The sequence below is a fragment of the Stegastes partitus genome, unplaced genomic scaffold (genome assembly GCF_000690725.1).
Source record: "Stegastes partitus isolate 25-593 unplaced genomic scaffold, Stegastes_partitus-1.0.2 Scaffold1721, whole genome shotgun sequence".
In the NCBI taxonomy this organism is placed as follows: domain Eukaryota; kingdom Metazoa; phylum Chordata; class Actinopteri; family Pomacentridae; genus Stegastes; species Stegastes partitus.
Window position 1 is genome coordinate 24,987 of NW_007579452.1, and position 19,337 is coordinate 44,323.

The 19,337-nt window shown below is 42.9% G+C and overlaps 1 protein-coding gene across 1 annotated transcript in view; it reads right to left on the minus strand.

Annotated features, from left to right (window-relative positions):
* Window positions 1-994: 994 nt before the first annotated feature.
* Window positions 995-19,337, minus strand: part of LOC103372256 (calcium-activated potassium channel subunit beta-2-like) — a 19,201-nt gene continuing 858 nt past the window's right edge. The window contains exons 2-5 of the mRNA XM_008301849.1: window positions 4,038-4,145; window positions 3,760-3,930; window positions 3,453-3,648; window positions 995-2,727 (exon numbers count right to left, since the gene is read on the minus strand). Coding sequence (XP_008300071.1) covers window positions 2,443-2,727; window positions 3,453-3,648; window positions 3,760-3,930; window positions 4,038-4,145 — 760 coding nt within the window. The 3' untranslated portion in view covers window positions 995-2,442. The remainder of the gene's footprint in view (window positions 2,728-3,452; window positions 3,649-3,759; window positions 3,931-4,037; window positions 4,146-19,337) is intronic.

The following is a 19,337-nucleotide window of genomic DNA, read 5'->3' on the forward strand; positions in this document are numbered from 1 at the left end:
AATTAATTATTAATTCAGTAGTCAGGATTAGCTTATCTAAGATTTGCTGCTACAAAGGACCAATGGTTGATGATTATTGAAGAAATCTGTAAAAACTAAACCCACAAACTGTGACTACAAGAAGAACAGACGGACAGTAAATGGAAAATTATGTAATTATGTTTATAAAAACCAAATAAAAATCTAAGTGGAAAAAAAAGAGTTGCTGCCACAGTTAAAATAATAAACTGTTGCAGGAGGTTAAAAAAGTTCATCTCACCTTGATCAGTGAACAGCACGTCATTAAAGATTTAAATCTGATTTATGGTACATGGATGTGACTTAAAGCACATCGTCAGGCGTTTTATAACATTTGTTAAATTACGCTATCTCTGCTATATTTAAATCAGCACAAAATACTGAGGAAAATGTATATTAATATTAAAAAATAATAAATGTAATTTTACAGATTTTCCCTATTTTGCTAAATTACTGATAATATTCGTTAAGCTCGTCACAAATCTGTGGTTTAAAAAGCAATCTGTTCTGTCACATGAGTAAAATGGAGCTGGTTCACTTTATTTAAATCTGCTAAAAAATATATTATTTTACAGATATTTGCAGTTATTTTTACAGTTTTCAAATGTTATTTTTTTTAAACGTATTTTTCAGGAACGTTGCTGTCAGATTTTCAAGTCCTTTTTATGGGATTTAAACTTTTTTTTTTTTTTACAGTCTACAACTTCATATTTTAGAATCATTAAACCAAATGGCATGATGATAAATGGTCTCCAGAAGCTTTAGACATTGAATAAAAACAGATAATGAAACCTTTTTCTGTATATTTATGCAGATGTGAACAACGTGGTACCTTTAAGACTAGTACATGAGGAGTGTGCAGTTTGGTTGAATGCTGTGATCTTGATAGAAACCATATTTAACATTGGTGACATCAAAATGAAAGAGCTTGTAGTAACCAATACCAAATCATATCGATCAGTAATAACGGTCACGGTTGTTATCAAGAGGCACATTGTGTTTATTTGGCAGCACATTGATTCCTGTAACAAAACTTATTTGGAAAGAACATTTAAACCAATCAGAGCCAGCCATGGTTTAACTGTGACGAGCTAAAATAAAACCCAGTGCGAGAAAATGGGCTTCACTGGTTTTCCTGTCAGGAGGCCATTTCCTTTGTTTCTCTGCAATCATGTGCAGAATCTGGACGGACGCCACCAACATCTGCACCAGTCTAGCGGTAATGGATGTGGTGAGTGAGCTCACGCTGGTGTTAGACAGAAAAGAGGCATCCAGACGAGATGACGGGAAACCTTTCTGTTTATCACCTGTTTGCTTTTGCAGAATTTCATCGAACCAAAGACGGAATCATGTTCTCTGGTCCTTTCAGCCACGGAGCCCCTGACAACAAATTTAAAGAGGTTTCTTTAGCAGTGACCTACCGAATCAAACTCAGATGAATCACTCGCCAAAAACCTGTAAAACTAAGACGGCGAAGACAAGCTCTTGATGGCAGTTTGTGGGTGACAATGCACAACAGTTTGTGTGATTTACAGTGAAGGCAGTGACTCTGTGTTGTGTTTTTTGACAGGAAGTCTATGCAGTTTCCTTTTCGTAATGGCCACATGTAAAAACCAACATATGTACGAATAGGTGAGCAAAGCCCTGATTCACAAAACGGGTTAATTTAAAAAACAATTCTCAGTTGCTATCATTTTGGCACCGGTGGTTTTCCTTTGGCTCTGGCTGACATGTCTTTGTGCCAAAAATCCATTTATGCAGGAAAAGCCTGAAAACACTGTGATCACACTCTGCACTTACTGAAGTCATCTGGAAAAATTAAAGGGACACGAACAGAAAGTGGACGAACAGAAGTCTGCTTCAGTGAAACGACTCGAAGGCACAAAACTCCACTTGTGTCTGTTTTAAGGCATCAAGCCCTTAAGCCAAACCCCACTTGATCTTCACACAGATCAGAACAGAGATGATAAACACGGGGCTGAAAAGTCACTTTTTGGTGCCAAGCTGCAGTTTGAGAAGATGATGACCTGTCTTTAAAAGAACTGGTTGACATTTTGGCAATAAAACTAGTTGTGCCAGAGAGTGGAGCAGGTGGCTATCTGAGCACAGCATGTCACATTTGTGCAAATCTGATGAAATTACTGGCCAACAAAAACGACAATTTCAACGATTGTAACTGAGCTTTAAACACCAGCTGTGGTGACAAGCTGCACAACACATTGGGATCATCGTCAAATCTGAATTTTGACCCTTTGTAGAAAAACCCGCTTGTCTTTGTAGCTGCTTTGAGATTGTCAGTGTCTTTCAGCAGTCCAGCTGTCTCAGACAGAAAACACCTTCCAGTCTCGACCCGTAGACCCGCTGTAGTCGCCCCCTTGTCCATACATCAGGAGCTTCCATCGTAGCTCGTGGCCGTCCAGATCTTCACCTCTTGATGCGGCTCAGCCTCTCACACATGATGGACAGGTACTGTGTCAGCTTCACCATGGCGATGATGACGGTTCCTCCAATCAGAGTGCATGTTGGCCAGAACAGGGAGTGGAAGACGGCGACCCGGCCGTAGATCTGGGTGAGGATGGCGCTGTCCGATCTGTCTGTGGGGTCAGCGAAACACTGAATGGTGCGCTGAGACCGGAGACGATCAGAAATGTTCTGAATGATGGTGTGCGTCGCTGAGTAGTCCTTCCGGCACTTTGGGATGTAGAAGCACTGACAGGGAGGAAGGAAGAAAAGATGAAGGACAGGGAAAGTTGTGTTCGGTTTCTCTGGTGTCACACATTCAGGTTAAACCGACTGTTGTGGATTGTAGCAGCAGCTCAGAGGCATCTTGAATAAGTATACAGAAACAACAGTCAGAAGAACAGTCCACTGAGAAAACTCCCAAACTTCCTGATGGCCAGTCCATGCCTTCATGGATATAATCCTGGTGGGGATGTTTTTTTTTTCATCCTCTGCATGCAGCTTGAATATAATACTGTATGTTCTAGGAAAATTCCACATATAATTGAACTGAGAACATTTGGGTCTGGAGAATTGCTCAAAACAGAAAGTAAAGGAAGATGAAACCACACCCACACCTAGCCACCATAGACCCTGACGAACCCCACTGTAGCGGGAGGAGCGCTAACGACTCGCATAACGAGGGGGAGGAGCAACAAACCTCCAATTGAAACCAAAACTCAGGTGTTAAAGGCTCCTTAAGGATATCAGCATGTGGAACTCCCAACTAGTCAGTCAGAACTGATGAAGCCTCTTGAATGAGAGGTGGAACGTCTTCAAGAAACTCAGTTGCTACTGTTAGACTACCAGAAGAACCATGACCTGGATGACTGAGAATCTTTACAGACAACAGAAAACCATATTGATCCTCTCCATCTGAGCCAAACATACCAGTAGAAACACCCCACAGGAAACAACAGCAGCAGCATCAGTACCTCAGGGTTGCTGTCGTACGTCTCCTCGTTGTGCAGCAGTCGCACCACCTTCCCTGAGGAGTTGAGGCTGACGTAGACCTGGAGACAGGGGTAACGGGATCTCTTCCAGCACTCGGCTCCACAGCTGTAGGAACAGTTCACATCCCACACTATGGTGGAGTTCACGATGGAGCAGCTGACCTCGTCCGTCCACACGCTGTAGAGCAGGACAGTTTGATGTTGGGGTCATAGACGGGATAGACAAGAGCTTCTTCTGTTTCATGGACCAATGTGGCTACATGCTGATGAATCCATCCGTGGGTGTTACCTGTCAGAGTAGGAGCGCAGGATGGTGATTCCCAGGACAAAGTACATCATGATAGACAGGAAGACCATGCTGAGACCCAGCAGTATGGCTCTGTCCTCTCCGGCCCTCAGAGCCGTCACGGTCTTCCTCTTGTCCAAGACCTCGTACTCACGGATCTTCTGGTATATCGATCTGAAAGAGTTTGAGGACACATCTGCTGACAGCAACTAAAGCAGGTGATCGTGCTCCTGAGTTGTGGACATTTATCAAAACACCAGCGAGTCAAGCTGAAATCATACCTGCGGTCATTTCTTCCATCTGTTGCTTTACTTCCTGCCCACAGAAACATTCTGTCTGAGGATTGTGGGAACTGAAGTCCACTGTTGCTGCTAGAGGAGCTGACCCACCTGTGAAACAGATACAGACACTAGTATTCATTGTTATACATGGGACGCCAGCTCAGCCAGGTGAGCTGTGGCGGCGCCCAAAACCAACTCATTCCAAGTTGATGAAGTGAGCTGATCTGTGCCCAAACAAACTGAGCTAAGATCGATGTTTTCACGTTGACAGTCAGTGACAGCTGCTGACCACTGCTGACATTTTCAGTCTATGTAATAAACACACTGAGAGCAGCTCTTCTGCAGCGACACTGTGTGGAGATTTTCTGGTGTTGGAAGATATGAATCGGATGTGTCTGTTGTTGCACTGTTCATGTGATTTCCTTTGTGGGATGTCCCTGAACCTGTTGAACTCTTCCAGACTTATACCTACAGTCTACATCTGGTGAGTCAGAATAGGAACCAGACTGCTTTGTCCAACAGATGGATTTTGATGTCTTTCTGGAATATCTGTTTGATCTGAACCCCCAAAACTCAGAATAGTGGTCCGAAAAGTTAAAGACACATTAGGAGTTGGTTCCCGCTACTCAAGATTGGCACAAAAATGGCCCTCGGAGGGATCCACGGTTCTTTTGTCCTGCTTTGTTGTAGAAAAAGCCAGTATCATACACAGGATATCAGATGCCATTTTTTTTGGAGACTTTCATGTTCCCGGTACCGGTTCTTAGCGGCCTAATGATGATAAACTATGATTGGACATGAACAAACATGTTATCGGTCATGTCTCCTGGTCAAATCACCTCAACAGTTTATCAGTCAATTGCAAGTGCTGAACTTAAGAAAAGTGAAAAGAGCATAAGCTTAATTTTAAAAAAGTATTAAATAATGAGAACAATAAAATCAGAAATAAGCAATGCCTGAAAAATAGCAAGTTGTAATAAAAACCCAGTAGACTACAAGACAAAGGACGTAATGACTCACAATACCCTAGACTGACAGTAACCATCTTATCAAACTTACTCAAAATCCAGAAATGCAACATCCACCCAAACGCACATAGAAAAAGGAAAACAAATGTTTACTATGAAGGCTCCATTTGGATTAGCAGGAACATTACAGTGAACCAAAGCTGTTGCTGCTGCTTTTTTCCCTTATATGAGCATAATCTTTGGTGTTTTTTAGGTGAGAAATGTTCTAGATTTAGGACTTGGTGGTTAGCACTGTTGACTTGCAGCTAGAAGGTCGCTGGTTTGCGTCCCGGTGAGGACACCCGGGATCTTTCTGCGTGGAGTCTCCATGTTCTCCCCGTGCAGCGTGGGTTCTCTCCGGGTTCTCCGGCTTCCTCCCACAGTCCAGAAACATGCTGAGGTTAATTGGTGATTCTAAATTGTCCGTAGGTGTGAATGTGAGTGTGCTTGGTTGTCTGTCTCTAAGTGTAGCCCTGTGATAGACTGGTTACCTGTCCAGGTGAACCTGCCTTCACCCTGAGTCAGCTGGGATAGACTCCGCCCCCCATGACCCTAGTGAGGATTAAGGTGTAGAGATGATGGATGGGTTAGATTTCGATATGGGGCCAGTTTTTCTAAGTATTGCTGCCAGGTATGACCAGTCGTATCTCAGCAGCTAACAGCCTCATCCTGACAAGACATTCGGTCATTTCTAACTGGATCTGATGTCCAGTAGCTTTTCCATTCTATATAATTCCAACTGGAAGATAAAATCTGGTTTCTTTTGTAGTCATTTGGTTTCATTTCACTTCAGGGCCAGGCTGTCATATAGGACAAATCTAGATATTTAAATGTCATAATGCTTTCAAAAACTCAGTTGGATTAAGACAAAATAGTGCCAAAAACATCTTCAGTACCTTTTTACGCTACATTTTTCCCTCCAGCACCTAATATTTCACTTGCTGGACAGACTGCGGGAAACATCAAGAGGTGAAAGCAACCGGAGCTGGTTGTCAGGATGTATGTTCGTATGTCAGCGCTGAGCTGACCCGCCGTCCCTCACAGTTATTTACAACCCAGCTTTAACAGGCCTCTTTCATCAGTCATCAATAAGAGCTCCACACTCACTCTGAGGCCACAGTATCATCACCTCTGTGTTTACGGTTTGTGTTTCTGAGACTCCGGCTTTGACAACAGACAACCTTCACCGTTGGAGGAGTCTCCTTCAAACACCAACTCCTGTATGTATGAATGAAGGAGTTTTCCAGTGTTTGAACAACGAGCCACTCTGATGTCTGCAGCCTCCTGCTCGCTCTATTTTTAATTTAGCCCTTTCAGGAATCACAGCTCATTATGCAACAAGTGCCGGGTTTAGTTTTCACTCTTCAACGGGCTTTAGAGAAACAAACATGTGGCTTCTTCTAGCTGTTCAACCTCGATTCAAGTCAGATAAAATCTAAATAGACGATCCACCAACCCCTAAGGAAAGAAGAGAAAAATACAAGTTGTGAAGAATCTTGAATGAAATCAAAGTTCTTTCAGTTTGTTTACGAGAGACGTGAGAAACCTCAGACACATTCTTGATGCTATTAGATTAGAAGAGAAAATGTGTGACGAGATTTATGTCTTTCTGACACCGCTGGACTCTGCACCATCACCATCTCAGCTGTGATACCTGCTCTGCTACATGTGCTGCAGACAGTGCAGAGAGTATAAACAGTGACATTCGAGCTGCTCTGCTGGATCAACCTCATGATATCACTGCTTATACATTACAAAGGGCATCATTGTGCTTTAAAAATAGACGACCTATACGCTGATGTGGATATATCAGTGATAGGCCGACATCACCTGACCCATATATCTGCTTGGCGGAATTTTTAGGAATAAATTGTTCAGGCTGTGAAGGATATGTGAACCAGCCCCCTGTGTAAAACCCTCCAGAACAGGGAGAGGAGACAAAAAGAGGAAAGTTTGGTGTATGTAAGTGCTACTGAAGTGGAGAAGCAGAAGAAAAAACTCACTTTGAGAAAACGGCTTTAGAAGATATGAAGCATAACTGAAATATTCAGACTGAAATAGTTAACTTGGGGTAAAATAACCACCTAAATGTGTATGTGGGATGTTTTATTTCTACTTGTCTGGTAAAAGACATGCAGGTAAAGTCTCCCAAAAACTAACCAGTGCATGGAAAAGCCTTGTTTTTGCCTCTAGTGTTTTGCCTTAAGCTAAATCAGAATTGTGTATGTTATGCAAATAGTTTTGAAGCTGAGGTTGACCTCACTTTAGAATCGCTTCTTGTTCTTTGGAGGAGTTTATGTGCTGGTTGGCAGTACTGAGCCGTTATTACAATTCAATCTGCATTTTCACCAAATCTTCAACTCTTATGCCTTAAATGACTGTTTGAAAACTGTTGATATGTTTTAATTGTCAGTTCTTGTGTTTTGGTTACATTTAAATTTTAAAACAAAATCACTGCAGTCCACAAATTCTTTCATTGTGGGACCATCTGTCCGTCTCCAGCAAGTTCGACAGTATTTTTCTATTTCTTCCAACAGTAGTTTGGCACAAGTTAAAAACTAAAATACCGAGGACACGATCCTTCGACGAGCCGGTGCCGCCTGATTCAGATGCTCGACCGTTTACAGCTACTGTCTGAGTTCTGTTCTGGAAACTGCTAATCCCCGTCATGAGTCGATGATCTAAATGGAAGAAGGCCGTAAGCTTTTCTTCCTCGTACGGGACGTTCCGTTGTATTAAAGGGTCCAGAGAAGTCAACACCGAGTAATCTTGGATTAGCCCTTAGCTTGTTCATTTACAGTTCAAAATAAATGACACCATAAACACCTTCCCCACCAGCTGGACGGAACCGAGAGCTGGTCCGGTTACATTTAGAGTTCAGAGTTTTCTCCAGAGTTTTGATGCCATTGCTAAGGGCTGCAGGTCATTGATGACTTGATTCGGTTGGCACCCTTTGCACGATCAGGAACTAGATGCAGGAGTAGTATGTGGAATACATCTTTTTCACGGTATCTTAATATCTTGAAGAAATTGTGCCCAAATGCACAACTTTGTTTCATGAACTGCGCTCCTACATGCGTGGATGTGGCCCAAAAATGACCTATTTATAGTATTACATGTGAACTCCACATCAGAGTGTGTTGTTGGAGAGTAGTGCTGTTGTTAGTACAGCATCAAAGAGCCCACATGCTGCTGTGTCCTATTGCTGCTTTTCTTATGCATGTTGAAGGTCAGCAAACTTACAACCAGCACCACACCAAAGGGAGTTTCTGTCCTCCACAGAAAACGCTGCTCCTTACCTGTCTGAAACACCTCGTTTGAAGTCAAGCGTTTCCTCCGTCACTCATCTACATCACTACGTAACACACCTGGATAACACCAGCTGGTTAGTTCTGCCTTCAAACAGAGTGTGATCATTATTCCGTCACTGCAAGAACTACATCACCAAACTCATAGATCTTGGATGATGACGCGTAGCCAACAATACCTCGCTTTTCTTTGACCAGCTGACCAATCGGAGCAGACTGAGCTTTTAGGGAGGGGAGGCCTTAAAGAGACGGGAGCTAAAACGGAGAGTTTGAGAAGAGACGCTGCAGCAATGTGCAGTATCAGAAAAATGATGCGTTTCCTGAATGTTAAATGAATACTAAAGCCTGTAAACATACTCAGGTAGTGCCCAAAAATGAAATGATGAACAAGGAGATGTTTGGAATGTGGGTTCATTAAACACTGAGTGTACCAGTAACAAAGCTTTCTTCAACCGTCTGCCTGAAAAGAAAGTTGACACTGGTTGCTTGAGCAAAACCCTGAATTAGAATGCAATGCTGATGTTTTTAGAGTTGCCCTTTCTGCAGCTTGCAGATGATGGCATCAGACGTAAGTCAGTGCGACGTGTGGCTTCATCCCAAATGGATGCAATTCTTTAGATACTAACCTGATCCGTTTGCTTTTCAACCGTCTAAATCTGCCAAATGTGTGTCGAGAAACACATTGAGCGTAGCAGTTTGTCAGTCGGCACCACTGGTCGTCCAATGTGCATGCATGGGTGTTGGGTTGATGCTGCCTATGTGTGTGTGTGTCCGTCTTTTCTGAGAACATGTGCCAGTTTGATTTATGTGTGATGAGTGTGTTGACTGGCCGCATGCCGACACACAGCTACATGTGTGTCTGTGAGTGTTATATTTGTCTAAAGACAGTTGTCTTCGTAAACTAATGGAAAAACTCCACACACGTGAAGTGGCATGTGGACACGCTGTCGACAACGCATAGCGCTCATTCCTTTACGGTTTAAGACCTACAGCACAAGCCGTAACTGCGATGCCTCGTAAAAGCTGACGTCTTGAAGGTTAGACTGTCGCTGAAATCACAAAGAGAAGAAAGTGTTGCACTGCTGTTTGTTAAGCCAAGATACGAAATACACCCTGAACCCTGCAGCGGTAGAGTCTGTGCACAAATACTAGAGGCAGCATTTCTCCAAGTCTTTATCAAAAGTAGGACATTAAAAATGAATACGTCACAGGAAACTAAACGTTTTATCCCGATCAGTTTTTTCCGCTCTGTTCTGTCCAATTACTTTTTAACCCCTAAACTTTGAGCTCTGTGCGTTAAAAGGGTTCTATCTCTCACGCTGTCCTGTTTATACTGATGTATACTTAAATTAAAGGTGAGACTTTAAAGGTTTAGAAGGTTTAAACTGGAATGCAGATCCACTCATTAATCAGTGGTTCTCAACCTGCAGTTTTAGGTTCCCCAGAGAGTCACAAGATAAATCTGAGCCGTCACGTCCTTTTGTTTCACGTATGACACTTACTTTTGTCATGTTTCTGCATTTATTTATCTTTAAGTTCTCTCTGACATTTAGTTCCATATTGACCCACAAGCCCAAAAAATGTACAAATACCTGGAGTGGACTGTATGTCAGGTGTTTAACATGAAAACAAAACAGACCAAAACAGGAGGAAGCTGTTGGCACCTGGCTTCTAAAACAGGAACAGTCAACACGACGGCGCTAAACATCGACTAAAACGTGCTTCATTACACACACAGACACACAGCGCTGGTCTATAAAAGTAAAAGGGCCGTGAATGAGGGACCACCTGATGGGCTCCTGAATCAATATTTGCTCATCCTGTGTGTGTTTGCTCTCTGCTTGGTCGATGTGAACGCTGCTTCAGGCCTTTTAGCCCAGCACAGCTCTTAGCTGCAGCTCAGTGACGGTTTGAGTTCAGTGAAATCCACACCGCTGATGAGAAGTCAGTTGTTAGGAATCATATTGTAAACCTCTGAATCACAGTTTCTCGGTGTTTTTGTCTCCTGTTGCATCTTTTGTTCTCACTGTGTGTGGCTCATTTTGCACTGCAATATAAATTTGTTTATGCCCTTTTGTGCAGTACGACAGAGTTAGAATGACAAAACTCACAAAAACAGGAACATAATGTGTTTCCATAAATGTTTCCTGTTGGCTCTGGAAAAACACAGCCTGCAGTTCAGCCGAAAAGAAAAAATCATAAGGTAACAACACAGCATAGAGTGAGCCGTGCTTCGTTTGCTATTGTCAAACTGTGGCAGGAAGTCCTCTTTTCATATAAATAATACTAAAAACACAAACGTCTCCCTCTCACTTGCACGAGAACTGTCACAAGAGTCTCTAAAAACCTCGGAGACACATACAGTTCATAGCGTAGCCTGCATGCATACAAATATACATATATGCAAATGCACAACAACTATCACCTATTGATGTGGAACAGTGGATCTGAAATCGTAGATTCATATAAATATAAAAATAAAAGTAAAATCAAACGACGGGTCATCTGACAGTAAATTTTTGTCACATGAAGCACGAATAGCTTATCGGATGCACTGAGGAATGAAGAATTTGTTGTTTTTTACAGCATCTGCTGGAAATGTTATTTTGGGCATTTTTTATGTATTTCATGAAGAATAAAAATGATTTTAAGCTTTTTTTTTTTTGTTAATTTTCTCAACAAAACCGAAAGTCACACATGGTTAGTTGAAGGATCATCAAAAAGTAAAAAAATCTGACAATTCTTCCTTTTTTGAAGTTTGATAAATGGTTTAATTCTGACAGTTTAAAAAAAAAACAACTTCAAAACCTGCCACCGAGTTTTGGGGTTCAGACGGTTTGGACTGGATTCCAGACCGTCTTGTAAACCAGTTGAAAACCAGCCACTTAACTGTCTGATGCTTCACATTTTACTTATTTTATTTTTTAATGGAAAATCTAAAACATTTACTTCTTCAGGCCTCTAAATGGCATCAGGATGAACCACAGTCACGTTGGAACATCATTGTTTGCTTGCTGACAACTTTATAAGGTGTCACAAGCCCACGAGGCTGAAGTAAAGCTTCATGTGTCTCCAAAAGTCAACAGAATCAGGTGCCGCCATGCAGGGTGTCTGATTAATACAGTCTGAAGGACGAAAACATTCATCAGTACAAATATCTCACTTTGTATGAAAAGCTTGACTGGATTGTCCCACTTTCTGTTGACAAATTTAACTTTCTTATTATAGAATTTGGTTCCTTTGTAAATCCCTTTGGTTGTAATTCTACATCTAAGGGCTGCACTCTGACCAGGAATATGTCCATGATGTGTTTTCATGCATATTTAAAGTATCACATCAGAAAATGTGAATGCAACTTTGCAGAATTTGAAAAAAATTCCTCAATGTCGCAAAAGCATTTCTATGCCAACTTGAAGAGGTTCCTGTCTTTTTTTAAAAAACGAGCTAATGTAGTTAATTGCAGATGGAAACACACTTTCGAAAGGTTTCAGTTTCCCCAAATTAGTTTTTATTCCTATGCACATAGTTGAAGAACCTTTCTTATTAGCGACTGCCTCCTGACAGAACCACATGTTGACACTCAGCAGAGCTCTGTGCTGCAGCGCCTTTCGTTTTAAGACAGTAAATCTAACCCAGTAGCGTCACATCTTCAGGATACTTGGAGGAGTATAAGATGATCCGTATATAAATTGTATGCAGGAAGTATTTTGGCTTAGTCAAAAATGATGTATTGATTATTCCCTGTTTTTGTCGAGGCGGTATTTGCACCTTCAGGATTTAACCAAAGTATGGACTGAATGTAAATCCAACACAGAGATATTTTTACATTTTCTATTCAGAGTGAAGGTTTTGGATATTGTCAGGCTGCAAATGACCACATTGGTGTTACTGGACCCCAACAGATTACTCAAAATGGATTTACTAGAATCAGTACAATGGTGGAAATGTAAACAGGCGTTCATATAATGTGGGTTTGTCCACTTTACAGTTATTTTAATGAAGGAGTCATAATTGCATATTAAATGAAAGAAACAACATTGGCAAGATCACATGTAGTTTAATATTAACATAGAAATTTATCCAGTTATATATTATATATTTTAGCAGCCAAAAACCATCACTCAGTCCTGTTCAGATCATGGTTAGAATATGTTTTGGTGCTTTAGTCCCCTGGCCTGAACAAATGCTCCGTAAACACTACTGCTGTGTAAACGTGTTGCATGTAGAGAAACAACTACAGAGAAAAGAGAAGCCAGCAGCTTCATAGCAAAATGCAAACAGCACCAGAACGATGAGCCGTGGCTCAGGTTCCACCAAACCCAGAGCGTCTCAGTAGTAACACCCCGGTTCACAAGAACATAGCTCATATTTTATGGGGCCCACATGAGCAGTGCTGATGAAGAAGAGCTCACCTGATCTCTGACGGTGGCGTTGGACAAAAGTCGATGGTCAGGCTGTCGGAGCAGTTGTCCCCTAACATGGCACCACTCCTCCTCACATGGGCTCGCTGCTTTTACCCTTATCCCAGTGATTCCTGCCCATTAGATGCCCCCCAGTAGTCGTGACCGAGAAAGGCTCCGGAGCCCTTAAACCCCCTGGATGGTCTTCAATTTAGTTTCTAGCCTCGAAAAGTTCATGACAAAATCTGCTGATGGATTCTACTTCATGGAAAAGTCGAGAACATCAGGAGCCGGTCGATAACGATCCATCGTGGTCTAACCCGCTGGTCTGAGCCTCAAGTCTCTGCTTCAACTGCTGCTCTGCCTGAGGTGTCGGGTCTCTGAGTGAGTCTACGTCAGCCTCATCTGCATCTGTCACTGTGGATGTGGGAGGTGGCTGGATGGAGGCAGTGAGGAGGGACTGACACACAATGTAAAGTCAGAAACCCTCAATAATGCTCTACTGTCTCCACTGTCCTCCATCTACTGACCAAACAAAGAGCTGCAGAGAGTCAGTAATGATGTTTAGATCATCTGGGATGAACACTGTCAGCGTTACCACAAGTAGCTCTTTCAACCGTCTGAACTCTAAGTTGTTTTTTTTTGCTCCTGTCACGTTTTTACTCACCGTGGGCTCATTTTTCTCTGCAATGTGAAGTCCTGCAGCTCTATGGACACAGCACAACCATGGCTGGGAGTAGAGAGAACTCAAAAGAGCTCATGTACAGTGTGGCATAGTCATAAAGGCAGAATTCACAAGACAAAATTAAAGTGAGTTTTCTTCGATTGTTAAAACAAAACAAAAAAGGAATCAATTTGTACACCACGTTTCCAAACGCGCACAGGTGTCACCAACAGTGGAAAAAAATGAGGATGAGAAAAAGTAGATGAGACCTTCAGTCTACTGCTCTGCACATCCAACCTAAACATGTTTCATCATGCTGAGTGTATCTCCCAACAGCTTGGTCCTCTGGATACTGTTGTTGCTCCGTGACACGTTTATTTTATTGATCTGTTTCATTTTCCTCTTAATGTTTTGGTTGAGAGCTGCAGGTGTCTGGGTGGTTAGCACCGTCGCCTCACAGCTAGAAGGTCGCCGGTTGGCGTCCCGGTGAGGACACCCGGGATCTTCCTGCGTGGAGTCTCCATGTTCTCCCCGTGCAGCGTGGGTTCTCTCCGGGTTCTCCGGCTTCCTCCCACAGTCCAGAAACATGCTGAGGTTAATTGGTGATTGTAAATTGTCCGTAGGTGTGAATGTGAGTGTGCTTGGTTGTCTGTCTCTAAGTGTAGCCCTGTGATAGACTGGTTACCTGTCCAGGTGGGATAGGCTCCGCCCCCCACGACCCCAGTGAGGATGAAGGTGGAGAGATGATGGATGGATGTTTTGGTTGCATTGGGGAGAGCAGATTATTTTGTGTTTTTACAAGATCTGGTGTAAAGCGTTCAAATGTGACACGTAGAACAAACAGACTTGAGATTAGATTTGGCACATTTGTCCACCAGAAGCCCATCTGTACGGTGAACACTGATGCTCTGATGAATAAATCACACGCCTTTTGAACCCACTGGGGGGCTTCATGGTGCAGGAGGTTAAATTGAGCACGATAACCCAATTATAGATGCCGTCTGCTAAGGTTTTTTGGTTTGGAAGAATAAAACATCAACCAACTCAAAAGGTTGATAAGCTTCGCCAGAAAAAAATCTTCATATCAAACTAACATTTTCAAAATGACGTCTTTCTACAGGAATACGGGTCTAAATATGTTTTCCAACGACAGTGGAGTCCGAGAAAACCACCAGTTACAGGAAGTCAGATGCGCTCGTCCACTGAGAGCTACTGGTTATTTTAAATTAATGAATGAACTCATTGATCAGTTTGGTCTATAAAATGTGATAAAATGATGAAAAATGTCCGTCAGTGTTTCCCAAAGCCCAAGATGACATCCATAAATGTCCTGTTTTGTCCAACCCAGTTAAAGAAACTCACAAGTATTCACTTTTAATTCGCTGAAATCAGAAAATTTAGAATTCATTCTCTCAAAAAATTACTCAATCTGTTTGATTATGGATAATTGAATAGTTGACACCTAATTGATCAACTGTTGGAGCTCTACTATCCGTCCTTCACGCCTCCATCCTGATACTACACGTTGTTATTGAACGTAAAACAGAGACGCAGGACTTGATACTGTGGTGAAAAATGAGCCCACGGTGAGTAAAAATGTGACTGAAGCAGATAAAATGCTCCAAAACTGCCTGGTGTAGGGTAAGACCAGGTGGCTGGTCCAGGTTTCTGAGACCCGGCACTACGTTTAGAACAGCTCATGCACTTTTATGTATGAATGATGGCAAACTGTAGTTTGTATTGATGAGCAAATCTTAAAAAAAACTGCTGGAGCTCAAAAGGTTTAATGGATGTCTGACATGCAGCTTAACAGCTCTGTATGCATGTATGTGTGGTGTTGTCAGTGCCTGGCGTCTTACTGCAACAAAACGTAGGTTATAAAGGAAAACAGGCTCAAAGTGTTAAAAACAAAAAGTGGAAGAAAAGTGTCTCGCTGGGACCCAAACTGGCAAAGCTTTAACTCTCAGAGTCTTACTTACTTTTATAACTGAATATGTATTAGAGTCATTCCTTTAACCTTCTTTATTTTTATCTATTAAATGTCTAAATTGTTATTTCCTGTGAACTTTAATAAAACGGTTAAAGTGTTTAAATCCAAATGAAGCCTTTCTCCTGCTGGCCTGTTAGAAGCAAGTTGTTTTAAATCATTAATAATCATCGATATTGACTGACATGAAACCTTTAATCGTAAATTTTTCACCTTTATCGCCTCCGCCCTATAAAGATCTACATGCATGACTAGAAAGCCTGTCAAAGAGAGCTCTACATGCGCTTTAATGCAGACACACAGTCAGAGCTATTTATTCACCTTTCTTATAACCGTTAAAAAGGTCAGGGGCGGCGGCGGCGTGTCGTGTGCTGCTAAAGCCGCAGGAGGAATGCTCTCTGATGTTTCACCGTATACACGCCGTCCTCTGCTGCATCCTTAGACGTCCACGCATGTCACATCAACACATACGTTCACACACGCGTGTAAATGTTGGCTGCATCTCGGGCAGGTCAGAAGCTAAGCCGCTCGTCTCTCCGCGGCACATAAAGCTCATGGCGTTCCCGGAAGGCGGGACTATCAGGTGGCACGGTGACGGCACAGGAATGCTTTTACAACCACACGCAGAGTTCAGCCAAACCACAGCTAAAACCCCGAGTCATGTCTTCACCCTGAGACTGAATGATTCACATTACCAGGACTTGGTTTGAAGGAGGCAGGAAACAGACTGATGTCCTCACAACAGGACAAACACGGCGGACACACTGGGTGCGTCTCGGCAGTGATGTCATGCTTCTGTTTCTGGAAGGTTATTTGGATGGCATGCGTTTTGTGTGCGTAGTTTGCAGTTGTCTTGTTCAGACAGTGAGAGTCTGACACAGCTGCTCCGCTGTGTTTAGAAGCAAAGAGCAGCTAATAAAACAAATTCACGGTGTGATGAACTCACTGTAAAACTGGGCGCTGGAGGTGTACATGTGGGTGAAGCACATCGTTTATATCAGCTTGTTTAGTCTGAATGTCCCTCACACTGTGTTCACACTGAAGCACTTCATCCCTTTTTATTCCCAAATCTCACTTTCTGAGATTCTTCTCGAGCAGTTTGAACGTTAATCTTCCACTGAATAGACTGAAGAAGATTTATTTCTGTGAACACGACTCAGTTTACAGAAATATTTCTGCATTTAGTTTCTTAGCATGTTGTAAAATTATATTTGAGTATTTTCATAGTATTTCGACCTTCTAAAACCCAAAACCTGCTGCCCCATCGCCTCCATGCCAAATTTTTTTAGAAACTTCCTGGTGTTCAGAGGCTCAATGTGTATTTCAGTCGTTCTGCTGCTGCCAGATAACAGCAGGAGCTTGCAGACAGTTTTAGGGCGGCCCGGTAACAGGAACGGCCTCCAGAAAACCTCCTTCAGGGTCGTTTTCAGTGGAGGAAAAACCCATTCCAGGGTAGATATTTCTGAGCGCAGGTCTCAACGCTAACAGAGGAAAACTGGTTCCATCTTTCTGCCACAAACGTCATCTTCAAGGTGAAATCAGCCAAATTGGTTGAGATAACAACAGTTCAGTGTTTCTTGCAGTCAAAGCTGGAGTTACATCCAGTAACGACTATTTGTTGTTGTTTCGGTGCGTTTAGGGTTCATGTTGTGGTTGAAGCTGTAGGATCCAACACTGCAGTGGTTAGAGGACCAATTATGAGGCCATTCAGGCCTCCTTGTGTCTGCCCCAAGTTCATCCATCCATCCATCCATCATCTCTACACCTTAATCCTCACTAGGGTGGTGGGGGGCTGGAGTCTATCCCAGCTGACTCAGGGTGAAGGCAGGTTCACCTGGACAGGTAACCAGTCTATCACAGGGCTACACTTAGAGACAGACAACCAAGCACACTCACATTCACACCTACGGACAATTTAGAACCCGGAGAGAACCCACGCTGCACGGGGAGAACATGGAGATGGTGTCCTCACCGGGACGTGAACCGACAACCTTCCAGCTGCGAGTCAACGCTGCTAACCACCGATCCATCTTGCAGCCCCAAGTTCCTACAATGGACCCAAATATTATTTAGAACCAGACGGTGGTAATTATTGGATTCTCCATTTGGTGAGTTTTGTAAAGCAGAGTTTTCCCACGTTGACACCTGGCTGCAGAGTTGACTAAAGCCCCGTTGGTCCTAATTCAAAGGTCTCCAGATACATTTCTGTGTCAAAATATATTCATTTAGTACAGAAGACTGTAGCAGATAAGTTGCATGTTCACCTGATTCTAGATGCACTATCTTGTTGAGGGCATTTGTTTAAAACTCAGGATGAGGCATATTTCGAAAGATTACGTTTTTGAACTTAAAGAAGGCGGCAGGGAAACAAGCAGGGAGCGGCAACAAGGGAGTTTCAGCTGGATTTGAACTGAGGACGGTGCGTCTAAGTAGCATGTGCTGTAACTTTTCGGCTCCTCACACCTCTAATGCACATTTCTAAATAAAGCCGTGCGTAATGAGATTATAACAAACAAACTGACACACATCAAAGCTGGCTGACACTGGGCTCCAGGCGAAACACTGGATATCAAAGCTGCCGTGTGTTGCCTACCACACACTTTGAACCTGAAGTTAGTGAAAAGGCTGCACAGTGGCAGGGACCGGGGGTCAAGGGGTCCACAGCTCGGATTTGCTTCGGGGCCCCCTAGTGGCTTAAATGTCACGGCATCAAAAACACGAGTAAGAGGCATCCTGGTGGAACACCTGTCGCTGACCCGCAGCATCTTTAGAGCAGCAGAGGCAGTAAAAACACCAGAGAGTCATGAATTAAGTCATTTAAATATACAGAAACAAACCACACATGAGCCCTGAGCTAGTAGGAGGACGTGAAAGACAAACAGTGAAGCAAACAGACGTGAAGATGGCAGGACAGCACGGTTTGCTGTAGATCAGATTAAAGTTGAATCATCCTCCACATGCTTTGCTGCGATTGTTGAAACTCGTGCTAATGGTAGCGCGGCGGAGACAGCTGGTGTTAATGGTTCAGACCAGACTTGGTGGCTCCTCGCAGCGAGGTAACGCTAATGGAATGATCCAGACTGCTGGGAAGTCATTCTCGTACATGTAATTAAATTATCAGCCGAGCTGCAGTTTACAGTAGCTCTCCGGTAGGTCCGTTCATTCTCCAAATAAGGAGAAAGCATTGGGAGGCGATGCATTATCTCTGATTTACTTCTGACACATTTTAGACTGAAATGTTGAGGGCTTTTTTTTTTCTTCTAGGCGGTCTGCATTCAGTTTATAAGTGGCCAAGAGCTGCACCCTCAAGTCAGGATTTACAGCCGTTCTCACATCATTGATTTGGCTAAAGACAGCCGGCCTTCACAGGGAACTACTCTGACGATAAGGTTTCATGGGAAACCTTTAGGCAGTGTCATCAAACACTTTCTTAAGCACCAAAATACCATCAGAAGACTTAATCAGAGCTTTGTCACTTCGTCAAACTGCCTGAACTTACCTTCAAATGCAGCACAAGTCAAACGGTTTCCTGCCTGCAGGTGCCTCTTTTGTGTTTGAAATCCATTGCATAGTTAAGAAGTGTCCTCTGGGCTGAGCCAACATGCGATACTCTATCAGGAATGGAGCGGCTCCGGCAGCCTCAGCATGCCTCCCATACTGCAGACTGAGCCACAGCCATAGTAACACACTGCCCCTCACCGCTCACGCCAACAATCAGCATGTGAGGGTGATTGTCTGACGGATTTGGTGGAGAGAGAGAGAGACAATGTTTGGTGTGTAAGGAGATGAGAGGCCAGGAAGGAAAAAGAACAACAGGGGTGGAAAAAATAACGACAAGATAAAGTGTTATTGAAGTAAAATTTAAAGGTAAATATAAAACTTTTTTCACTAAATGACAGAATAAGATGTCCCCCAAGTCAACAGTAAGCCTGGC